The 24,545-nt window shown below is 43.5% G+C and overlaps 1 protein-coding gene across 1 annotated transcript; it reads right to left on the reverse strand.

Annotated features, from left to right (window-relative positions):
- Positions 1 to 3,115: 3,115 nt before the first annotated feature.
- On the reverse strand, positions 3,116 to 6,243 carry LOC124010080 (SH2 domain-containing protein 1A-like). Its single transcript, XM_046322421.1, has 4 exons — positions 5,948 to 6,243; positions 5,158 to 5,218; positions 3,492 to 3,636; positions 3,116 to 3,414 (listed from the first exon to the last, which is right to left on the reverse strand). Exons 1-4 carry the CDS (start codon positions 6,151 to 6,153, stop codon positions 3,392 to 3,394), a joined length of 435 nt encoding a protein of 144 aa, XP_046178377.1. The 5' UTR covers positions 6,154 to 6,243; the 3' UTR covers positions 3,116 to 3,391.
- Positions 6,244 to 24,545: the final 18,302 nt, after the last annotated feature.

A 24,545-nucleotide genomic window follows, 5' to 3' on the forward strand; every position in this document is an offset into this window, starting at 1 on the left:
TTTTATGTGCACGGACCTAGTTCATATAACTCAGTAAGGAGTCAGGTGAAAAAGGGACTTAGACATTGGTTTACAGCAGATTTTATACATGGAATATGTAGGTGGAGTCTTGTCGTGTTGGTCTTCTGAATGGTCCCGAAGGGTTGGACACGGACCTGCTCTAGCCAGAGCAGGAGCCCCATTGGTGCACATCAGAGTCTTCTGCTCTGAGCACCCGACCAGTAGAGGGGGGGTGAAGTGGGTGTGTTTATGCAAGAAGATATTTGTGTGTCAGGGGATCGTAAGGTAGAAATCTGAGAGGGACAGTTTTATGGCTGGGTGTATGTGTTCGTGCGATGGAATGTCTGTGTTTCCTGGTGTCGTGAGACAACATAGCTGAGTGGGGGTAGTTTTATTGCTGGGTGTGTGAGCTGGTTCCTGTTTTAGCAGGGGTACGTGAAATGACTTGAGTCAGGCGGATTAGCTTAGCGCTGAATAATATATGAGCTATGTGTATAAATATTTATATAACATGATGTACATAACTGAGGGCGAGAGAGCCTACCTTTTCATGGTTGTTTGATGAATAGGACTGTGAAGTTCTCAAATGTAAGAGGACTCTCATGATGTTTACATATTTGCAGAAATCGATTCAGGTGTATTTTGTGGCTTTTGGCGAATGCGTTCCAATGATCTAAAGTTGTGCTGTTGCAACTGCCTATAATCACACAGTAAGTTTCAAAGTAAAAGATGGCAGGCCTGTGTGGCAATGGCTTGTTTGTATAAAGGCCTACTGTAGCTCTGACTGGCTATAGCGCACAGGTCTGTATAGACTCCGGTCCTAGATAAGACATGTTTTTATTCTGTTTTATTTCCTGCAGTGTCTATTAATTGTCCAAACGCACAGCGCTTTCCCATTGTATATTGCTATATAATTTTCACATATGCCAGTATACGTAATTCACAAACGTTCTAAGAATTTATGAAAACATGAAAATGACCCTAAGTGGTTGCTTGTCAGATTTTTTTTCTTGGGGTGTACATGAACAGATGTCATGTTGCTAAAATGCTGTCAGTTCTGCTTTAAATGCAACAATGTTTTACACACAAGTTATTTTCAAATAGATTGCTAACAATAGCAAGTGCACTGCAATAAAAAAACACAGTTCCACTCACCAGATGATGATAATTTGAAAGTGAACTTCTTGTTGAAAGTTAATCTTGAAAAGGGAGAAGCTAGCAATTAGCAACATCATCCTCTTTGATAACACCTGCTGCAGCTGCCACTAACTAGCCGACAACAAAAGCTAGCTGGCTAGACCATGGGAAAACTACGGCTCGCTATTGCGCAGTGATCTGTTGGCCTTCAAGAAGGCAGAAGTTTCCATATGTTTTTCTAAAAATGGTCCCACCCATTAAGTCAAAATGTGATTGGTTGATTCCACTGTCACTCTACCAAATTTTTCCCTAATACAGTTGAATGGCAGAAGCCTTTATCTAGCTTCCAATTGGATCTTTTTTTTCTCTTCATTGTTAACCCTTTCCTTTCCCCCAAAAAACTGAAGAGATTAAATCAGAACATAATTGAAAATAATAATATGATGATAATTATTATTATAATCATTATTTTATAAATCCTTAGCCCTTCTCTGAAGGCGTAGAAGACCCATTGTTCCACACTGTGTTTGGGTTAGTAACAATTTGTAGAGTGGTTCTATTTCCCTCATGTCTAAAGAATCCGTACGTTGTTCTGAAATATGAACATAGAAATACTGGACATTTTTTACTCTTATTATGGTGGTCATTTGACCCCCAAAAAACAATGATGGCCTTCAATTGGACTTGCATTTTTCTGGTCTCGGTCTAGACTTGGTCTCGGACCCCCTCTGGTCTTGGTCTTGACTCGGACTTGATTTTCTCCAGTCCTGGTCTTGAATCGGTCTCTTTTTAGATGGTCTTGAATACAACACTGAATTGTACAATAGAGTAGCCTCCTCTACAGGAAGCTCTGCTGCTGCCTAGCTGTCTGGTCCCCCAGTGGCTGTCCTAATAACCACATGGCAAATGATGTGAACATTAGCCTACAACAAATGATGTGGACACAAAAAAGTGAGGGGAAAGATTAAATATTTTATAGACCCCCTTAACAGTTGAATTGTGGACCTGTAAGGGTTGTTTGGTTGTGACCTGCTTTGGCAATTACATGAATGTAAAGATCAGGGGTTATGACTGTGACAACGGGTCTGCTATGGTACTGGTAGAAGTTGCCCACAGATCTAGGCACAGATCTAGGATCAGTTTACCCTATCCCAATCCATTAGCTTTACCATTTACCAACAATGTAAAGACCTAACTCAGATCTGATCAGTTGTTAGGGGCAAATTCAAACTAGTCAGGTGGCCAAATCCCAAAATGACAGTGACTCTACCTTGTAGACAAAATAACAACAGCAAATTACACTGCTCTATTTACATTTTAGTAAATCTAAGCCATAGTAATTTACTGGAGCAATTGGGGTTGCCTTGCTTTGCTCAAGGGCATATCGACAGATTTTTCACCTAATCGGCTTGAACCAGCCACCTTTTAGTCACTGGCCCAACACTTTTAACCACTCGGCTACCTGCTGACTTATGTGTATGCCAGTACGTGTGTACAGTGATATGTATATGATTTTGTATAGTCAAATACAAGCAAGGAATGGATTAAGAAAGGAATATGCCTTTAATACCAAAACAAATGAAAATATAATTTTTAAAATATTTTTATTTGTTTAACATTTATTTAACCAGGCAAGTCAATAAAGACATTATCTCCCCAAAAATCATGTCTACATTTGCATTTAAGCCTCTGTTTTGGATTTGTCCACTTTTTTAACAGTGTTCCCTAAGTCAATGAAGAGCACATTCTTATTTGCAATGGCAGCCTTTTCACTAATAAAATCTTCATCAGTAACATATCCTTTTAATGTGAGTCATATAATGTACATTATACACAGAGAGAAAGACCATGGCAGATGGCAGTTTTAATGTCCTTGTGTGCACTTATGGCAGAACTGGTCCACATGTATGCATATAAACATGCAAACTCACACACACACACGCACACACACACACGCACGCACGCACGCACGCACGCACACACACACACACACACACACACACACACACACACACACACACACACACACACACACACACACACACACACACACACACACACACACACACACACACACACACACACACACACACGTCAAAGCATCCCTCCATGGGAAACCACATGCCTAGTTGTGGAACAACAGACATAAACAGGTGCACTTTTGTAAAAAACAAAAGCATTGTCTAAGGGTTCAATTGAATACACATGTGCGTATAAACACACAAACACACACACATGTACAAGTTGTCCCACTTCACATTTCCATATAGGCCGTCTCTGTTGAAAAAGATAAAAGCATTACAACTATATTCCAAGCACTGTGTGAGTGATGTGTGTGTGTGTTGATATCCTACCGCTCCGCAGCCTCTCGTGTCTCAGCTGTGTTTTGTCCAGGGGGTGTGTGAGCGGAGGTATGCTGTCAGCACCGACCCCCTCACTGCAGCCCTCTATCAGCTTCTCCAGACTCCTGAAACACTGCAGCATCTGCCCAGAAGATAACTACACACACACACACACACACACACACACACACACACACACACACACACACACACACACACACACACACACACACACACACACACACACACACACACACACACACACACACACACACACACACACACACACACACACACACACACACACACACACACACACTCTGTTATGTTAGCAGTATTGTGTTGTATTTTAAGCTGCTACTTCATTGTCTACTTATTGATTGTTAATAAAGTGCAGTTATTCTCACATACTGTGCCTTCAGAAAGTATTCAAACCCATTTACTTTTTCCACATTTTGTTGTGTTACAGTCTGAATTTAACATTGATTCAATTTAGATTTTGTGTCAATAAGTATTCAAGCTATGTTATGGCAAGCCTAAATAAGTTAAGGACTAAAAATGTGCTTAACCAGTCACATAATAAGTTGCATGCACTCACTCTGTGTCCACTAAAAGTGCTTAACATGATTTTTGAATGAATTACCTCATCCCTGTACCACACACACACAATTATCTCTAAGGTCCCTCAGTCAAGAAGTGAATTTCAAATACAGATACAACCACAAAGAACAGGGAGGTTTTCAAATGCTTCGTAAAGAAGGGCACCTATTGGTAGATGGGTCAAAATAAAAAAAATATTGAATACCTTTGAGCATGGTGAAGTTATTTATACTTCTAATCAAATCAAAGTTTATTTGTCACATGCGCCGAATACAACAGGTGTAGACTTTACAGTGAAATGCTTCCTTAGAGGCTCTAACCAACAGTGCAAAAAAGGTAGGTGAACAATAGGTAAGTAAAGAAATAAAACAACAGCAAAAAGAGAGTGAAAAATAACATTAGCAAGGCTATATACAGCAGCGAGGCTACATACAGGCACCGGATGGTGTGTCAATACACCCAGTCACTACAAAGATACAGGCGTCCTTCCTAAGTCCTGAATTCCAAAATTCAGTTGTCGGAGAGGAAGGAAACCGCTCAGGGATTTCCCCATGAGGCCAATGGTGACTTTAAAACAGTTACAGATTTTAATTGCTGTGTTAATTGCTGTGAGCCACAACATTGTAGTTATTCCACCTAAATGACAGTGAAAAGAAGGGAGCCTGTGCAGCATACAAATATTCCCAAACATGCATCATGTTTGCAATAAGGCACTAAAGTAAAATTTTAAAAAATGTGGCAAAGAAATAAACTTTATGTTCTGAATACAAAGCGTTAAAACTTTATGTCCTGAGTAGAATCTATTTAATCCCTTTTGAATTCAGGCTATAGCACAACAAATGTGGAATTATTCAAGTGGTAGGCACTGTATTTATTCAGCTCATTACAATGACTACAAGGCCTTGCATGGTGGGCATTACATGGAAGGTATTAGTCACTCCTGTGTGTACATGTGTGAGCAGTGAGTGAGTTACTGCAGTGAGCAGTAATAGTTCAAGTTTCAAGTTTTTTTCATGTGTAATGAATACTTTGGAAATTATATACCCTTGTGTTCCAACGATAATACTGAGCAACTCACCTGAAGTGTCCATCCTTCAGAGGAGTGGTGGATTCTGTAAGTGTGGACGTACGGTGTCTTTCTGAACCAGAGAGAGAAAGGATTTACACTCAGAATCAGGATATCCATTTTCACAACCTTATGTTAATATAAACCAAAGGTAAAACAAACTGGCGACATTGAAACACACGTTGAAAAAATGATCCACTCATTCTGAAAGTGCTCTTAGTTCTAATGACATATTTCTACTCATCTCAGTACAAGACACCCTGTTTTGTCTCTAAACTTCTATGAGTACTTTTCAGCAAATTAATAGACCATTTCAATTTTTTTTTCAATATTGTTATTTTTTCATGTTACAGCAATTGATAATGGTCCTAACACACAATCTAGTTGAACTGAAATAATAATAAATCTTTGTAGCCGAGTGACAGCCTAAAATTTAAATACACAAAATGTAGTATTTATATTTAAGAAAATGCTTGCTTGAGCGCTCTAAAAGCTTTGTATAATAGCCTATGCCAACTCCATTTCTACATCCATATGATAGGATATTCAATATGACATTAAATAAAACCGTCTTTGATCAATCATGTCATTTGTAGGCCTGAACCTGAATTAAAATACAATTCAAAGTGGCCAAATTGTGGATTTTGTCATGTCAGAAATGACTACAACCTATTCTATAGTATCTAAAATTTCATGATGAACATGAACAGAAAGCTTACATAAAGCTGTTTATATCGGTAAAATTATTTCAAAACTCACTCCACAAAAGAGTATAGGCCAGAGAGTGAGTTTATCAACTCACCTCACGCAGAGGCAATACATTCCCTGCAGACTCTCACTGTCCCGCAGGAGAAAGCTCCCCTCTCTACCATGCCTCTCCAGCAACCTTTCCGTTTTCCCCTTACCGATTTTACCGTAGTAGATAGACCGGACCAGCGCACTCTCACTCTCCGGCTCCATGAGCATGAAACTTTGGAGATGAGCACCACTGTCACCCTTGCGTGCCATGGAGCCCTGAGAGAGTGCGCAGAAAGACAGACTGTGGGAAAGGGCACGAGGCAGGAACCGGCAGCGTCTTGGTGTTTCACACCTTTTTTTAAATCGTGTCAACTGCAAAAAAAATGGCACCTAGTGTTTTTTTCTCAGCTTCAAGTCAAAACAAGGGCCTTTTGTCTGTGTGATTCAGACAGACAACAACATTCTCTGACAGACGGAAATGTGTGTGCATGTGGTTCTCTCTATCTTGATCTTTTGTCCATTGTCTTACATGGAGATATAACGTGAGAAGTACTAAATTGAAAATTAGGCCTACATAATTATAATGAATTAGATGTGAGCATGTGACACTTTGTGGTGTTTCCTTATGAACTTGTTTTAGATCTCACTCAAGCAAAACGGTTTAGGATTCAATTGTGCATTAAATATAGGCTAGACAAATCAATAATTATAGGCTATATGGTACTTGGTGTTTGCATAAAATATCAATAAATTAAACTATGAGTAAGAGACAGGCTGCATCCCAGCTAGCACATTTGGTTCCTTTGAAGTTGTGGGAACTAAGTTGTTGGTTTTGCATTTTCTGGGAACAAAGCCACACTTTTCCTTACCGGTAAAACGGAACATTTTTAAATTGTTAAACATTTCACCTGTTTTGGGAACATTCATTTTTAGGTTGCAGTGAGAACGTTTTACTATGGTTCCCTGAAAGTTTCTCTGGTAGGTTTTATTAACTTTCTGAGAAAGGGAAATTATAGGTTATTTGGAGGTTGAAAAAAGTTCCTTAAAACTTTCAATGAATGTTTCAATAATACTTGTCATACCACAGCTAGCTTAGGTTAACTGTTCTGACATCCAAGCACAGTAGACACACGCCTGAACACACTTAACAAAATAGAGGATAGAAAGAGTTTTGTTGACGATGAGAACGGAATGTACAGTGGGGCAAAAAAGTATTTCGTCAGCCAGCGATTGTGCAAGTTCTCCCGCTTAAAAAGATGAGAGGCCTGTAATTTTTTATCATAGGTACACTTCAACTATGACAGACAAAATGAGAAATAAAATCCAGAAAATCACATTGTAGGATTTTTAATGAATTTATTTGCAAATAATGGTAGAAAATGAGTTCTTTGAACGTTACTAATGTTTTCTTGATGTTCTGTGAACACAACTTGAAATTAAACAATGAGAAAACCTGCAAAAAATGTTATGCTGAAGTAATGAAATTCGCACAGAAGAACGATGTTCCTTAAAATTCTCTGAACATTCTGGGAACATGATTAAATAGAACCATGAGGAAACCTGGTGGAAAATTAATGGTGAAGTTTTTATATTCCCAAAGGAGAATGTTGTTTCTGAATCATTCTCTGAACTATTTCAGAACATTCCCAATGTCAAACCAGTTGGAAAGCATTCCTAGAACATTACCAAAATTAAAATGTAACCATGTTTGAACTTTTAGGAAACATTCTGTTAAAGTAATGAAATAGCAAGAAAATAACGTTATTTTGTCAAGTTCCTTAAATGTGCAGAGAATGTTCTAAAGCCAAGCAACTATCCTGCACCATTCCGGGAACGTTGTGGGAAAGTTGTGTGCAAAATAACCACAGGACAACCAACGGCTCACCAAGCTCTAAGAAACATTTGGTTCTCAGAACGTTATGTGCTAGCTGGGATCGTTTTCGTCACCTGGCAGCTTCAATCATTTTGAGAGAGGATGTCAACAAAGTAGGCTAAAGTCAACTACAGTGCTGTGAAAAAGTGTTTTCCCCCTTCCTGAATTATTTTGTTTTCTTCACATTTGCCACCCTTAAATGTTTCAGATCATCAAACACATTTTAATATTACATAAAGATAATCCAAGTAAACACAAAATGCAGTTTTTAAGTGATAGACTTGTTGAATCAAGAAATCACTTAAATAGAACCTGTCTGACAAAGTGAGAAGGTCAAAATATCTCAAAAAGCAAGACATCATGCCACGATCCAAAGAAATTCAGGAACAGATGAGAAGCAAAGTAATTGACATATATCAGTCTGTAAAGGGTTACAAAGCCATTTCTAAAGCTTTGGGACTCCTGTGAACCACGGTGAGAGCCATTATCCACAAATGGAGAAAATTTGGAACAGTGGTGCACCTTCCCATGATTGGCCGGCCTACCAAAATTACCCCAATTAGCACAAAACTTCTGTGCAGGGACATTCACATTGACATTCTCATTTAAATATGCAGTATTATATTTTAACTTCAATATAAAACTATTTCAGTTTGCTATTTCAAATTCTTGTTTATGCTTTTTTAGTAAACCCTTCAACACACACACACACACACACACACACACACACACACACACACACACACACACACACACACACACACACACACACACACACACACACACACACACACACACACACACACACACACACACACACACACACACACACACACACACACACACACACACACACACACACACACACCTTCATGGTGGGCCAGACAGCTGAGCCAATTGCTCAGTGCACAATGCGTGGGAGGGAGCAGCGGCCAACCGACCAAAGAGCGATAGATATGTGGTTTTGGAATGAGAAACAGATCCACTGCCATCAGTTCATCAGGTGATATGCGAAAGAGACAGGCCTACCGCAGATCAAGCGTCTGTTTGGGGGTTGGGGATGTGTCAAGTTTAGAGGTCATTAGAGCCGAAAGTGGCTGTCTGGTAGGAGACACATCTAGGCCTGCTACACAAATCAGACTTGACTGGCTATTTATAAGGGAAGAGGAGTTACCTTTTAGCAATATAAGATTCATGATATTATTTTACTTAATTCTCTCTCAACCTTTGTGTGTGAAAATATAACTATGCTACGATGGTCATCTTGAACCTCCCTTCCCTCCCCATTTACCCCCAGATATACTGTATATCCACTTCACCCAATACATACACACTAATATTTCATCTCTCTCTCTCTCTCTCTCTCTCTCTCTCTCTCTCTCTCTCTCTCTCTCTCTCTCTCTCTCTCTCTCTCTCTCTCTCTCTCTCTCTCTCTCTCTCTCTCTCTCTCTCTCTCTCTCTCTCTCTCTCTCTCACTCTCTGGCGTCTGTGACTACACTAATGAATGATCAAAGAGATGCTCAGCTGATATCTCAAAGTGCTGTACAGAAACCCAGCCTAAAACCCCAAACAGCAAGCAATGCAGATGTAGAAGCACGGTGGCTAGGAAAAACTCCCTAGAAAGGCCAGAACCTAGGAAGAAACCTAGAGCGGAACCAGGCTATGAGGGGTGGCCAGTCCTCTTCTGGCTGTGCCAGGTGGAGATTATAACAGAACATGGCCAAGATGTTCAAATGTTCATAGATGACCAGCAGGGTCAAATAATAATAATCACAGTGGTTGTCAAGGGTGCAACAAGTCAGCCCCTCAGGAGAAAATGTCAGTTGACTTTTCATATAGCCGATCATTAAGAGTATCTCCAAATCAAATCAAATGTATTTATATAGCCCTTCTTACATCAACTGATATATCAAAGTGCTGTACAGGAACCCAGCCTAAAACCCCAAACAGCAAGCAATGTAGGTGAAGAAGCACGGTGCCTAGAAAAAACTCCAGAGAAAGGCCAAAACTTAGGAAGAAACCAAGAGAGGAACCAGGCTATGAGGGGTGGCCAGTCCTCTTCTGGCTGTGCCAGGTGGAGATTATAACAGAACATGGCCAAGATGTTCAAATGTTCATAAATGACTAGCATGGTCAAATAATAATAATTATCGTTGTTGTCGAGGGTGCAACAAGTCAGCCCCTCAGGAGTAAATGTCAGTTGCCTTTTCATAGCCGACCATTGAGAGTATCTCTACCGCTCCTGCTGTCTCTAGAGAGTTGAAAACGGCAGGTCTGGGACAGGTAGCACGTCCGGTGAACAGGTCAGGGTTCCATAGCCGCAGGCAGAACAGTTGAAACTGGAGCAGCAGCAAGGCCAGTTGGACTGGGAACAGCAAGGAGTCATCATGCCAGGTAGTCCTGAGGCATGGTCCTAGGGCTCAGGTTCTCCGAGATAGAGAAAAAAAGATAAAAAGAGAGAAAGAGAGAATTAGAGAGAGCATACTTAAATTTACACAGGACACCGGATAAGACAGGAGAAATACTGCAGATATAACAGACTGACCCTAGCCCCCCGACACATAAACTACTGCAGCATAAATACTGGAGGCAGAGACAGGAGGGGTCAGGAGACACTGTGGCCCCATCCAATGATACCCCCGGACAGGGCCAAACAGGCAGGATATACTCGCCTCCCTGCGGACCTGGCATCCTTTCACTCCCTCCTCTCTACATTTTCCTCCTCTGTCTCTGCTGCTAAAGCCACTTTCTACCACTCTAAATTCCAAGCATCTGCCTCTAACCCTAGGAAGCTCTTTGCCACATTCTCCTCCCTCCTGAATCCTCCTCCCCCCCCCCCCCCCTCCTCCCTCTCTGCAGATGACTTCGTCAACCATTTTTGAAAAGAAGATCGACGACATCCGATCCTCGTTTGCTAAGTCAAACAACACCGCTGGTTCTGCTCACACTGCCCTACCCTGTGCTCTGACCTCTTTCTCCCCTCTCTCTCCAGATGAAATCTCGCGTCTTGTGACGGCCGGCCGCCCAACAACCTGCCCGCTCGACCCTATCCCCTCCTCTCTTCTCCAGACCATTTCCGGAGACCTTCTCCCTTACCTCACCTCGCTCATCAACTTATCCCTGACCGCTGGCTACGTCCCTTCCGTCTTCAAGAGAGCGAGAGTTGCACCCCTTCTGAAAAAACCTACACTCGATCCCTCCGATGTCAACAACTACAGACCAGTATCCCTTCTTTCTTTTCTCTCCAAAACTCTTGAACGTGCCGTCCTTGGTCAGCTCTCCCGCTATCTCTCTCAGAATGACCTTCTTGATCCAAATCAGTCAGGTTTCAAGACTAGTCATTCAACTGAGACTGCTCTTCTCTGTATCACGGAGGCGCTCCGCACCGCTAAAGCTAACTCTCTCTCCTCTGCTCTCATCCTTCTAGACCTATCGGCTGCCTTCGATACTGTGAACCATCAGATCCTCCTCTCCACCCTCTCCGAGTTGGGCATCTCCGGCGCGGCCCACGCTTGGATTGCGTCCTACCTGACAGGTCGCTCCTACCAGGTGGCGTGGCGAGAATCTGTCTCCTCACCACGCGCTCTCACCACTGGTGTCCCCCAGGGCTCTGTTCTAGGCCCTCTCCTATTCTCGCTATACACCAAGTCACTTGGCTCTGTCATAACCTCACATGGTCTCTCCTATCATTGCTATGCAGACGACACACAATTAATCTTCTCCTTTCCCCCTTCTGATGACCAGGTGGCGAATCGCATCTCTGCATGTCTGGCAGACATATCAGTGTGGATGACGGATCACCACCTCAAGCTGAACTTCGGCAAGACGGAGCTGCTCTTCCTCCCGGGGAAGGACTGCCCGTTCCATGATCTCGCCATCACGGTTGACAACTCCATTGTGTCCTCCTCCCAGAGCGCTAAGAACCTTGGCGTGATCCTGGACAACAAACTGTCGTTCTCAACTAACATCAAGGCGGTGGCCCGTTCCTGTAGGTTCATGCTCTACAACATCCGCAGAGTACGACCCTGCCTCACACAGGAAGCGGCGCAGGTCCTAATCCAGGCACTTGTCATCTCCCGTCTGGATTACTGCAACTCGCTGTTGGCTGGGCTCCCTGCCTGTGCCATTAAACCCCTACAACTCATCCAGAACGCCGCAGCCCGTCTAGTGTTCAACCTTCCCAAGTTCTCTCACGTCACCCCGCTCCTCCGCTCTCTCCACTGGCTTCCAGTTGAAGCTCGCATCCGCTACAAGACCATGGTGCTTGCCTACGGAGCTGTGAGGGGAACGGCACCTCAGTACCTCCAGGCTCTGATCAGGCCCTACACCCAAATAAGGGCACTGCGTTCATCCACCTCTGGCCTGCTCGCCTCCCTACCACTGAGGAAGTACAGTTCCCGCTCAGCTCAGTCAAAACTGTTCGCTGCTCTGGCTCCCCAATGGTGGAACAAACTCCCTCACGACGCCAGGACAGCGGAGTCAATCACCACCTTCCGGAGACACCTGAAACCCCACCTCTTTAAGGAATACCTAGGATAGGATAAAGTAATCCTTCTCACCCCCCCCCCCTTAAAATATTTAGATGCACTATTGTAAAGTGGTTGTTCCACTGGATGTCATAAGGTGAATGCACCAATTTGTAAGTCGCTCTGGGTAAGAGCGTCTGCTAAATGACTTAAATGTTAAATGTAAATGTATATAACCCCACCCACTTTGCCAAAGCACAGCCCCCACAACACTAGAGGGATATCTTCAACCACCAACTTACCATCCTGAGACAAGGCCGAGTATAGCCCACAAAGATCTCTGCCACGGCACAACCCAAGTGGGAGCACCAACCCAGACAGGAAGACCACGTCAGCGACTCAACCCACTCAAGTGACGCACCCTCTTAGGGACGGCATGGAAGAGCACCAGTAAGCCAGTAATAAAAAATCAAAAAATCAAATCAAATCAAATTTTATTTGTCACATACACATGGTTAGCAGATGTTAGTGCGAGTGTAGCGAAATGCTTGTGCTTCTAGTTCCGACAATGCAGTAATAACCAACAAGTAATCTAGCAAACAATTCCAAAACTACTACCTTATAGACAAAAGTGTAAGGGGATAAAGAATATGTACATAAAGATATATGAATGAGTGATGGTACAGAGCGGCATAGGCAAGATACAGTAGATGGCATTGAGTGCAGTATATACCTATGAGATGAGTATGTAAACAAAGTGGCATAGTTAAAGTGGCTAGTGATACATGTATTACATAAGGATGCAGTAGATGATATAGAGTACAGTATATACGTATACATATGAGATGAATAATGTAGGATATTACATTTACATTTACATTTACATTTAAGTCATTTAGCAGACGCTCTTATCCAGAGCGTAAACATTATATTAGGTAACATTGTTTAAAGTGGCTAGTGATATATTTTACATCATTTCCCATCAATTCCCATTATTAAAGTGACTGGAGTTGAGTCAGTGTGTTGGCAGCAGCCACTCAATGTTAGTCAGTCTGATGGCCTTGAGATAGAAGCTGTTTTTCAGTCTCTCGGTCCCAGCTTTGATGCACCTGTACTGACCTCGCCTTCTGGATGATAGCGGGGTGAACAGGCAGTGGCTCGGGTGGTTGTTGTCCTTGATGATCTTTATGGCCTTCCTGTGACATCGGGTGGTGTAGGTGTCCTGGAGGGCAGGTAGTTTGCCCTCGGTGATGCGTTGAGCAGACCTCACTACCCTCTGGAGAGCCTTACGGTTGTGGGCGGAGCAGTTGCCGTACCAGTCGGTGATACAGCCCGACAGGATGCTCTCGATTGTGCATCTGTAGAAGTTTGTGAGTGCTTTTGGTGACAAGCCAAATTTCTTCAGCCTCCTGAGGTTGAAGAGGCGCTGCTGCGCCTTCTTCACGATGCTGTCTGTGTGGGTGGACCAATTCAGTTTGTCTGTGATTTGTACGCTGAGGAACTTAAAACTTACTACCGTCTCCACTACTGTTCCATCGATGTGGATAGGGGGGTGTTTCCTCTGCTGTTTCCTGAAGTCCACAATCATCTCCTTAGTTTTGTTGACGTTGAGTGTGAGGTGATTTTCCTGACACCACATTCCGAGGGCCCTCAACTCCTCCCTGTAGGCCGTCTCGTCGTTGTTGGTAATCAAGCCTACCACTGTTGTGTCATCCGCAAACTTGATGATTGAGTTGGAGGCGTGCGTGGCCACGCAGTCGTGGGTGAACAGGGAGTACAGGAGAGGGCTCAGAACGCACCCTTGTGGGGCCCCAGTGTTGAGGATCAGCGGGGTGGAGATGTTGTTGCCCACCCTCACCACCTGGGGGCGGCCCGTCAGGAAGTCCAGTACCCAGTTGCACAGGGCGGGGTCGAGACCCAGGGTCTCGAGCTTGATGACGAGCTTGGAGGGCACTATGTTGTTAAATGCCGACCTGTAGTCGATGAACAGCATTCTCACATAGGTATTCCTCTTGTCCAGATGGGTTAGGGCAGTGTGCAGTGTGGTTGAGATTGCATCGTCTGTGGACCTATTTGGGCGGTAAGCAAATTGGAGTGGGTCTAGGGTGTCAGGTAGGGTGGAGGTGATATGGTCCTTGACTAGTCTCTCAAAGCACTTCATGATGACGGAAGTGAGTGCTACGGGGCGGTAGTCGTTTAGCTCAGTTACCTTAGCTTTCTTGGGAACAGGAACAATGGTGGCCCTCTTGAAGCATGTGGGAACAACAGACTGGGATAGGGATTGATTGAATATGTCCGTAAACACACCAGCCAGCTGGTCTGCGCATGCTCTGAGGGCGCGGCTGGAGATGCCGTCTGGGCCTGCAGCCTTGCGAGGGTTGACACGTTTAAATGTTTTCCTCACGTCGGTTGCAGTGAAGGAGAGTCCGCATGTTTTAGTTGCGGGCCGTGTCAGTGGCACTGTATTGTCCTCAAAGCGGGCAAAAAAGTTATTTAGTCTGCCTGGGAGCAAGACATCCTGGTCCGTGATGGTGCTGGTTTTCTTTTTGTAATCCGTGATTGACTGTAGACCCTGCCACATACCTCTTGTGTCTGAGCCGTTGAATTCAGATTCTACTTTGTCTCTATACTGACGCTTAGCTTGTTTGATTGCCTTGCCGAGGGAATAGTTGCACTGTTTGTATTCTGTCATGTTTCCAGTCACCTTGCCCTGATTAAAAGCAGTGGTTCGCGCTTTCAGTTTCATGCGAATGCTGCCATCAATCCACGGTTTCTGGTTTGGGAATGTTTTAATCGTTGCTATGGGAACGACATCTTCAACGCACGTTCTAATGAACTCGCACACCGAATCAGCATATTCGTCAATGTTGTCATCTGACGCAATACGGAACATATCCCAGTCCACGTGATGGAAGCAGTCTTGGAGTGTGGAATCAGATTGGTCGGACCAGCGTTGAACAGACCTCAGCGCGTGAGCTTCTTGTTTTAGTTTCTGTCTGTAGGCAGGGATCAAGAAAATGGAGTCGTGGTCAGCTTTTCCGAAAGGAGGGCGGGGCAGGGCCTTATATGCGTCGCGGAAGTTGGAATAGCAATGATCCAAGGTTTTTCCAGCCCTGGTTGCGCAATCGATATGCTGATAAAATTTAGGGAGTCTTGTTTTCAGATTAGCCTTGTTAAAATCCCCAGCTACAATGAATGCAGCCTCCGGATATATGGATTCCAGTTTGCAAAGAGTCAAATAATAAGTTCGTTCAGAGCCATCGATGTGTCTGCTTGGGGGGGAATATATACGGCTGTGATTATAATCGAAGAGAATTCCCTTGGTAGATAATGCGGTCTACATTTGATTGTGAGGAATTCTAAATCAGGTGAACAGAAGGACTTGAGTACCTGTATGTTGTCATGATCACATCACGTCACGTTAACCATAAAGCATACGTCCCGCCCCTCTACTTACCAGAAAGATGTTTGTTTCTGTCGGCGCGATGCGTGGAGAAACCAGCTGGCTGCACCGTCTCCGATAGCGTCTCTCCAGTGAGCCATGTTTCCGTGAAGCAAAGAACGTTACAGTCTCTGATGTCCCTCTGGAATGCTACCCTTGCTCGGATTTCATCAACCTTGTTGTCAAGAGACTGGACATTTGCGAGGAGAATGCTAGGGAGTGGTGCACGATGTGCCCGTCTCCGGAGTCTGACTAGAAGACCGCTTCGTTTTCCCCCTTTTCGAAGTCGTTTTTTGGGGTTGCCGGCTGGGATCCATTCCGTTGTCCTGGGTGAAAGGCAGAACGCAGGATCCGCTTTGCGAAAGTCATATTCTTGGTCGTACTGATGGTGAGTTGACACTGCTCTTATGTTCAGTAGTTCTTCTCGACTGTATGTACCTAAGATGACCTGGGGTACCAATGTAAGAAATAACACGTAAAAAAAAAAAAAAACTGCATAGTTTCCTAGGAACGCGAAGCGAGGCAGCTATCTCTGTCGGCGCCGGATGTAAGATGGGGTTAGAGGGTTAGAGGCAGAGAATCCCAGTGGAGCGAGGGGAACCGGCATAGACGGCAAGAGCGGTTCGTTGCTCCAGAGCCTTTCCGTTCACCTTCACACTCCTGGGCCAGACTACACTCAATCATATGACCTACTAAAGAGATGAGTCTTCAGTAAAGACTTAAAGGTTGAGAACGAGTCTGCGTCTCTCACATGGGTAGGCAGACCATTCCATAAAAATTGAGCTCTATAGGAGAAAGCCCTGCCTCCAGCTGTTTGCTTAGAAATGATAGGGACAATTAGGAGGCCTGCTCTTGTGACCGTAGCATACGTGTAGGTATGTACGGCAGGACCAAATCGGAAAGATAGGTAGGAGCAAGCCCATGTAATGCTTTGTAGGTTAACAGTAAAACCTTGAAATCAGCCCTTGCCTTAACAGCAAGCCAGTGTAGAGAGGCTAGCACTGGAGTAATATGAACACATTTTCGGGTTCTAGTCAGGATTCTAGCAGCCGTATTTAGCACTAACTGAAGTTTATTTAGTGCTTTATCAGGGTAGCCAGAAAGTAAAGCATTGCAGTAGTCTAACCAAGAAGTAACAAAAGCATGGATTCATTTTTCTGTATCATTTTTGGACAGAATGTTTCTGATTTTTACAATGTTACGTAGATGGAAAAAAGCTGTCCTTGAAACAGTCTTGATATGTTCATCAAAAGAGAGATCAGGGTCCAGAGTAACGGCGAGGTCCTTCACAGTTTTATTTGAGACGACTGTACAACCATCAAGATTAATTGTCAGATTCAACAGAAGATATCTTTGTTTCTTGGGACCTAGAACAAGCATCTCTGTTTTGTCCGAGTTTAAAAGTAGAAAGTTTGCAGCCATCCACTTCCTTATGTCTGAAACACAGGCTTCTAGCGAGGGCAATTTTGGGGCTTCACCATGTTTCATTGAAATGTACAGCTGTGTGTCATCCGCATAGCAGTGAAAGTTAACATTATATTTCCGAATGACATCACCAAGAGGTAAAATATATAGTGAAAACAATAGTAGTCCTAAAACGGAACCTTGAGGAACACCAACATTTACATTTGATTTGTCAGAGGACACTCATATCTTTCCGACAGATAAGATCTAAACCAGGCCAGAACTTGTCCGTGTAGACCAATTTGGGTTTCCAATCTCTCCAAAAGAATGTGGTGATCGATGGTATCGATGGTATCAGAAGCAGCACTAAGGTCTAGGAGCACGAGGACAGATGCAGAGCCTCGGTCTGACACCATTAAAATGTCATTTACCACCTTCACAAGTGCAGTCTCAGTGCTATGATGGGGTCTAAAACCAGAGTGAAGCATTTTGTATACATTGTTTGTCTTCAGGAAGGTAGTGAGTTGCTGCACAACAGCTTTTTCTAACATCTTTCAGAGTAATGGGAGATTTGATATAGGCCGATAGTTTTTTTTACATTTTCTGGGTCAAGGTTTGGCTTTTTCAAGAGAGGCTTTATTACTGCCACTTTTAGTGAGTTTGGTACACTTCCGGTGGATAGAGAGACGTTTATTTTGTTCAACATAGGAGGGCCAAACACAGGAAGCAGCTCTTTCAGTAGTTTAGTTGGAATAGGGTCCAGTATGCAGCTTGAAGGTTTAGAGGTCCTGATTATTTTCATCATTGTGTCAAGAGATATAGTTCTAAACACTTGAGTCTCACCCTTGATCCTAGGTTCTGGCAGAGTTGTGCAGACTCAGGACAACTGAACTTTGGAGGAATACGCAGATTTATAGAGGAGTCCGTAATTTGCTTTCTAATGATCATGATCTTTTCCTCAAAGAAGTTAATGAATTTATCACTGCTGAAGTGAAAGCCAATTCTTGGGTAATGCTGCTTTTTAGTTAGCTTTGCGACAGTATCAAAAATACATTTTGGGTTGTTCTTATTTTCCTCAATTAAGTTGGAAAAATAGGATGATCGAGCAGCAGTGAGGGCTCCTTGATACTGCATGGTACTGTCTTTTCAAGCTAGTCGGAAGACTTCCAGTTTTGTGTGGCGCCATTTCCGTTCCAATTTTCTGGAACCTTGCTTCAGAGCTCAGGTATTTTCTGTATACCAGGGAGCTAGTTTCTTATGACAAATGTTTTTGGTTTTTAGGGGTGCGACTGCATTTAGGGTATTGCGCAAGGTCAAATGGAGTTCCTCAGCCAGGTGGTTAACTGATTTTTGTACTCTGACGTCCTTGGGTAGGAGGAGGGAGTCTGGAAGGGCATCTAGGAATCTTTGGGTTGTCCGAGAATTTATAGTATGACTTTTGATGAACCTTGTTTGGGGCCTGAGCAGATTATTTGTTGCGATTTCAAACGAAATAAAATGGTGGTCCGATAGTCCAGGATTATGAGTAAAACATTAAGATCCCCAACATTTATTCCACGGGAAAAACTAGGTCCAGAGTATGACTGTGGCAGTGACTAGGTCCGGAGACATTTTGGACAGAACCCAGTGAGTCGATGATGGCTCCAAAAGTCTTTTGGAGTGGGACTGTGTACTTTTCCGTGTGAATATTAAATTCAGCACACAGCACTACAAGTAGCACCAAAGAAACCATCTCAGGGAAACTCATCTGAGTGCTTGTCATCCTCACCAGGGTCTTGACCTTACTGCAGTTTGGCGTCGTAACTAATTTCAGTGGGCAAATTCTCACCTTCCATGGCCACTGGCATGCTGGAGAAGTGTGCTCTTCATGAATGAATCCCAGGTTTCAGCGGTACCGGGCAGATGGCAGATGCTGTCGTGTTGGCAAGCGGTTTTTGGGATGTTTGGGATGCTCTGAATCAACATGTACGATAGCGTGTTCCAGTTCCCGCCAATATCCAGCAGCTTCTCACAGCCATTGAAGAGGAGTGGGACAACATTAAACAGGCCAAATGGGGTCACAATGCATGAGGCAAATGGTGGTCACACCAGATGCTGATTGGTTTTATGATCCACGCCCCTACTTTTTTTATGGTATCTGTGACCAACAGATGCATATCTGTATTCCCAGTTGTGAAATCCATAGACCAAGGCCTAATAAATGTATTTCAATTGATTGATTCCCTTATATGAACTGTAACCCAGTAAAATAGTTGAAATTGTTGCATGTATATTTTTGTTCAGTGTGTATAGCTGCATCCATATTCTCAAAGCTAACAAAATACCCATATAATCTATACAGTATACACCCATACAACCACAAGGCATATAAACAAGGCCCTTGGGGACATTATACTATAAAATCTAATGCAAAATGTCCGAAATGAGATGACAAAAAACAACAGATCTTGCAAGCTTGCAGTGGCTGGTTCGCGGTAACAATGTCAAATAGTATAAGAAAGAGAAACTACATTATCGCTGCCAAGTGCGTCCACAACACATGAAGAGTAAGAAATATGTCCTCACATTTCTGAAGGACACACAAGGGCCTTGGCTAAAACAATGAACGCTAACTAAACGTAATCACAAGAGATGGCTGGAACTTATCACTTGGATTGTGTACTTTTCTCTAGTTACTTCCTTTTCCTCAGAGCTGGAGATTGTCCAGCATGCTCTTAGGTGAACTTTAAAACCTCTTAAAGAGGCTGCGAATTTTTGCAGCTTTTTGTTAAAAATCGCGCAAAACTTTAACGTCCTGCTACTCATGTCAGGAATATAGTATATGCATATGATTAGTATGCGTGGATAGAACACACTCTGATGTTTCTAAAACTGGTTAAATCATGTCTGTGACTATAACAGAACGTGTGTAGGAGGCAAAATCCCAAGGAAAACTGTTCACAAAAAAACAAAACAAAAATATCCCTCCGCCAGTCTCTGTATTGTCTATGGCAAGGGAAATAGATAGCGTCGAGTTTACAGTTCCTACAGCTTCCACACGATGTCGCCAGTCTTGGCAATTGGGTTGAAGTTAAGCCTTGGTGAAATGAGAAATAGGCACTTCCTGTCGTCGAGTACACCGGAGGAAGTTATGAAAGGGAGAATATGGACCATGATTTCAAGACTTGCTGCTATTGAATACAGATCGCCCCGTGATCAATTTGATCGATTATTAACGTTTACTAATACCTAAAGTTGGATTACAAAAGTAGTTTGAAGTGTTTTGTCAAAGTTTATAGGCAACTTTTTTTAATAAAAAAAAATGACGTTACGTTTTGGAAAGCAGTTTTTTCCTGGATCAGACGGGCTTCATAAATGGACATTTTGGGTATACATGGACGGATTTAATCGAAAAAAAGACCCAATTGTGATGTTTATGGGACATATAGGAGTGCCAACAAAGAAGCTCGTCAAAGGTAATGAATGTTTTATATTTTATTTCTGCGTTTTGTGTAGCGCCAGCTACGCTAGATTATTTTGGTTACGTCCCCTTTGGGTATTTCTGGGGTTGCATGCTATCAGATAATAGCTTCTCATGCTTTCGCCGAAAAGCATTTTAAAAATCTGACATGTTGGCTAGATTCACAACGAGTGTAGCTTTAATTGAGTACCCTGCATGTGTGTTTTAATAAAAGTTTGAGTTGTATCAAGTACTATTAGTTGTCACTGAAATTTCCGCTGATGTTGATCCCTGTACAGGGACAGCAGCCATAATTAAGGATCCGTCCAATGGGCCAGAGGATGCTCGGAAGCTGGGGGTCCACCAACATAGCCACCATGTCTTCTTTGAGGTTGGCAGGGAAGGCATGCCACTTCAGACGGGCTTGCAGGCTGGGTAAGTAGTGCCTGATGTAGCTGGACCAGAAGTGATCCGTCAGAATCTGGCAGTGTCTCCATCGACGTCTGCTGATGAGCTCAGTGTCGAGGTACACCACTTGTGGCAGGGATCCGTCTGGCTGCCCCATCAACAGGAAGTTAGGGGTCACAGGGTCCAGGTCAGCAAAACTGCAGGATAGGTAGCCCAAGGGATTTCAATCAGTCCTGAGCACTTCTTCGGTCACTGACTGGGCACCCACGGTAGTGTAGTGGGCATTTTTAACGTAGCGAATATCTCTCTCCCAAACTCCTCCAAAGTACAGTGCTGCAGGGGGTGAAGAGGAAGAAAACGTTCTGTTATGCAAGCTGCTCTGGATAGTTTGACTTAAATGTAAATGTTAAATGTTATGCAAGCTGCTCTTGCAGTTTGGGAGACAAGTCAGCGAAGACCTCGCGCAGCTCCTTCTCTCCTCCCCGGAAGTTTGTTCCCTGTTCGGAGAACAGCTCAACGGGCATCCCTCAGTGGGTGCTGAATCTTATAACTTCTTCAGGCAAGGGAGCAGTATTTTCACGTCCGGATGAAAAGCGTGCCCAAAGTAAACTGCCTGCTACTTAGGCCCAGAAGCTAGGATATGCATATAATTGGTAGAGTTAGATAGAAAACAATCTAAAGTTTCTAAAATTGTTTGGATAATGTCTGTGAGTATAACAGAACTGATATGGCAGGCGAAAACCTGAGAAAAATCCATCCAGGAAAATAAAATTCACTCTCTTTTCAATGGGTTTTCTTATAGGGATCTAGATTTCTGTGGCACATGCTTTTAGTTCCATTCGCTTCCACTGCATGTCAACAGTCTTTAGAAATTGGTTGATGTTTTTCCTTTGTGTAATGAAGAAGTAGGGCTGTTCAGAACGAGGGTCGAGTCTAGTGTACTGCTTGTTAGGGGCGCGCGACCTGAAAGCTCGCTCCACTTTGTTTTTATCCGCTATTGAACGCAGTTTATTCCGTCTTAAATTTGATCAATTATTTGCGTCTAAAAATACCTAAAGTTCTATTAGGAAAGTTGTTTGAAATGTTTGGAACAAGTTTACAGGTAACTTATTAGATATTTTGTAGTCATGTTGCGCGAGTTGGAACCAATGTTTTTCTGGATCAAACGAGCCAAATAATTTTGGATATATAACGACAGAATATATCGAACAAAATGACCGTTTGTGATATTTATGGGACAGATTGGAGTGCCAACAAAAGAAGATCTTCAAAGGCAAGGTATGAATTATGTCGTTATTTCTGCATTTTGTGTTGTGCCTGGTGGGTTGAAATATGAATGTCATGTGTTTGTTTGGTGGGGTGCTATCCTCAGATAATCGCATGGTTTGCTTTCGCTGTAAAGCCTTTTTGGCTGGATTAACAAGTGTAGCTTTAATTTGGTGTATTGCATGTGTGATTTCATGAAAGTTTAATATTTATAGTAATTTAATTTGAATTCGGTGCTCTGCCATATCACCGGATGTTGTCGAGGGGTTCCGGAACGTCTAGCCGTTACAATTAATGGCCATCAGAAAATAATCTGCATCGATGTTGGTCAGGTGGTCCAAGTGCACAGCCCTCATGGTGAGACACTTGAAAATGATCCCAATCTCTTCTCGAACACACCGCCCAGTTTGACCTGGAAGGGCCCGAAGTTGTCCATGCCCGTTGAGTGGAAAGTTAGCTTTGAAAAGGCACAGTCATGGCTGGCAGATCAGCCATCTTGGGGACAGCAGGTCTGGATTTCCATTGACGGCTCAACATAGTCTACCACCAACTCGGCTGAGCTCTACGAACTCATCAAGCTCCAGAGACAATGTAAATGGGCGACTGCTGGACGGTACAGGCTTACCAGCTTTCAGGAGATTATTTGGGAAACTCTCTTGCTGCCCTGTGTAGTGCTTGCATAGTGACACCTCCTCAGGATGTCCGTTTGGCTTAGCTGGTCACTCATCTGGACTTTGAAGGAAGAAAAGTGGTCCTTGGCTCCATCTGTTGGGCATCTTGTGATGCACGGAGGTCTGTAAAGTTCTTGAATCTCAGCCACCCTGGTGCCTATGAAACTTTGAAGCTAGCAAGATTCTGACTGCAGCCTCATCAGCATGGCTGTAGAATCTGTCCACAGGGTGGTCTGGTTGCTCTCAATGTAAGCTCTTTCTCTAGCAGCTTGGTAAGCTGGGCTCCAATGACAGCTGCAAAGAGCTCTAGTCTTGGGATGTAATCTAGCCACTTAGGAGCAACTCTGGAACTGGCCATGAGGAAAGGTAGGTAGGTCTTGCCTTGACTATCTTCTGTTTTCAGTATGCAACGGAACTGTAGGCCTTCTCTGAAGAGTCACAGAATACATGGGCCTCTCTGGTGACACTCGATGGTCGACATCTGCAGGTACATAGCACTTAGACAGGGTGAAGTGTGGCAGGATCTGGTGCTTTACTTCCCAATTGTTGCAAGCCTGGAGTAGATCTTGAGGGAGAAGAGGGTTCAAATCAAATCGAACTTTATTTGTCATATATGCAGAATGCAACATGTGTAGACCTTACCGTGAAATGCTTACTTACAAGAATGTACACCTTGCTTGTTTGATGGTTCGTCGGAGGGCATAGTGGAATGCCTTATAAGCGTCCGGATTAGTATCCCGCTCCTTGAAAGCGGCAGCTCGAGCCTTTACCTCGATGCGGATGTTGCCTGTAATCCATGGCTTCTTTCTGGTTGGGATATGTACGTACGGTCACTGTGGGGACAACATCATTGATGTTCTTGTTGATGAAGCCGATGATTGAGGTGGCATACTGCTCAATGCCATTGGATGAATCCCGGAACATTTTCCAGTCTTTACTAGCAAAACAGTCCTCTAGCGTAGCATCCGCACCATCTGACCACTTCCGTACTGAGTGAGTCACTGGTACTTCCTGCTTTAGTTTTTGCTTGTAAGCAGGAATCAGAAGGACAGAATTATGGTCAGATTTGCCAAATGAAGGGGGGTCTTGAAGGAGTTCCCACATATGCTGAGCACTTTTTGGCTGCTTTTCCTTCACTCTGTGGTCCAACTCATCCCAAACCATCTCAATTGGGTTGAGGTCGAGTGATTGTGGAGGCCTGGTCATCTGATGCAGCACTCCATCACTCTCCTTCTTGGTCAAATAGCACTTACACAGCTTGGAGGTGTGTTGGGTCACTGTCCTGTTGAAAACAAATGAGAGTCCCACTAAAAGAGCAAACCAGATGGGATGTCTTATACCTGCAAAATACTGTGGTATCCATGCTTGTTAAATGTGCCTTGAAATCTAAATAAATCACGACAGTGTCACCAGCAAAGCACCCCCACACCTCCTCCTCCATGCTTCATGGTGGGAATCAGACATGCGGAGATCATCTGTTCACCTACACCGCGTTTCACAAAGACACGGCGGTTGGCACCAAAAATCCAAAATTTGGACTTATCAGACCAAAGGACAGATTTCCATCAGTCTAATGCCCATTGCTCGGGTTTCTTGGCGCAATCAAGTCTCTTCTTCTTATTTGTGTACTTTAGTAGTGGTTTCTTTGCAGCAATTCGACCATGAAGGCCTGATTCATGCACAGCTGTTAATT

This window comes from Oncorhynchus gorbuscha, linkage group LG22 (genome assembly GCF_021184085.1).
Source record: "Oncorhynchus gorbuscha isolate QuinsamMale2020 ecotype Even-year linkage group LG22, OgorEven_v1.0, whole genome shotgun sequence".
In the NCBI taxonomy this organism is placed as follows: domain Eukaryota; kingdom Metazoa; phylum Chordata; class Actinopteri; order Salmoniformes; family Salmonidae; genus Oncorhynchus; species Oncorhynchus gorbuscha.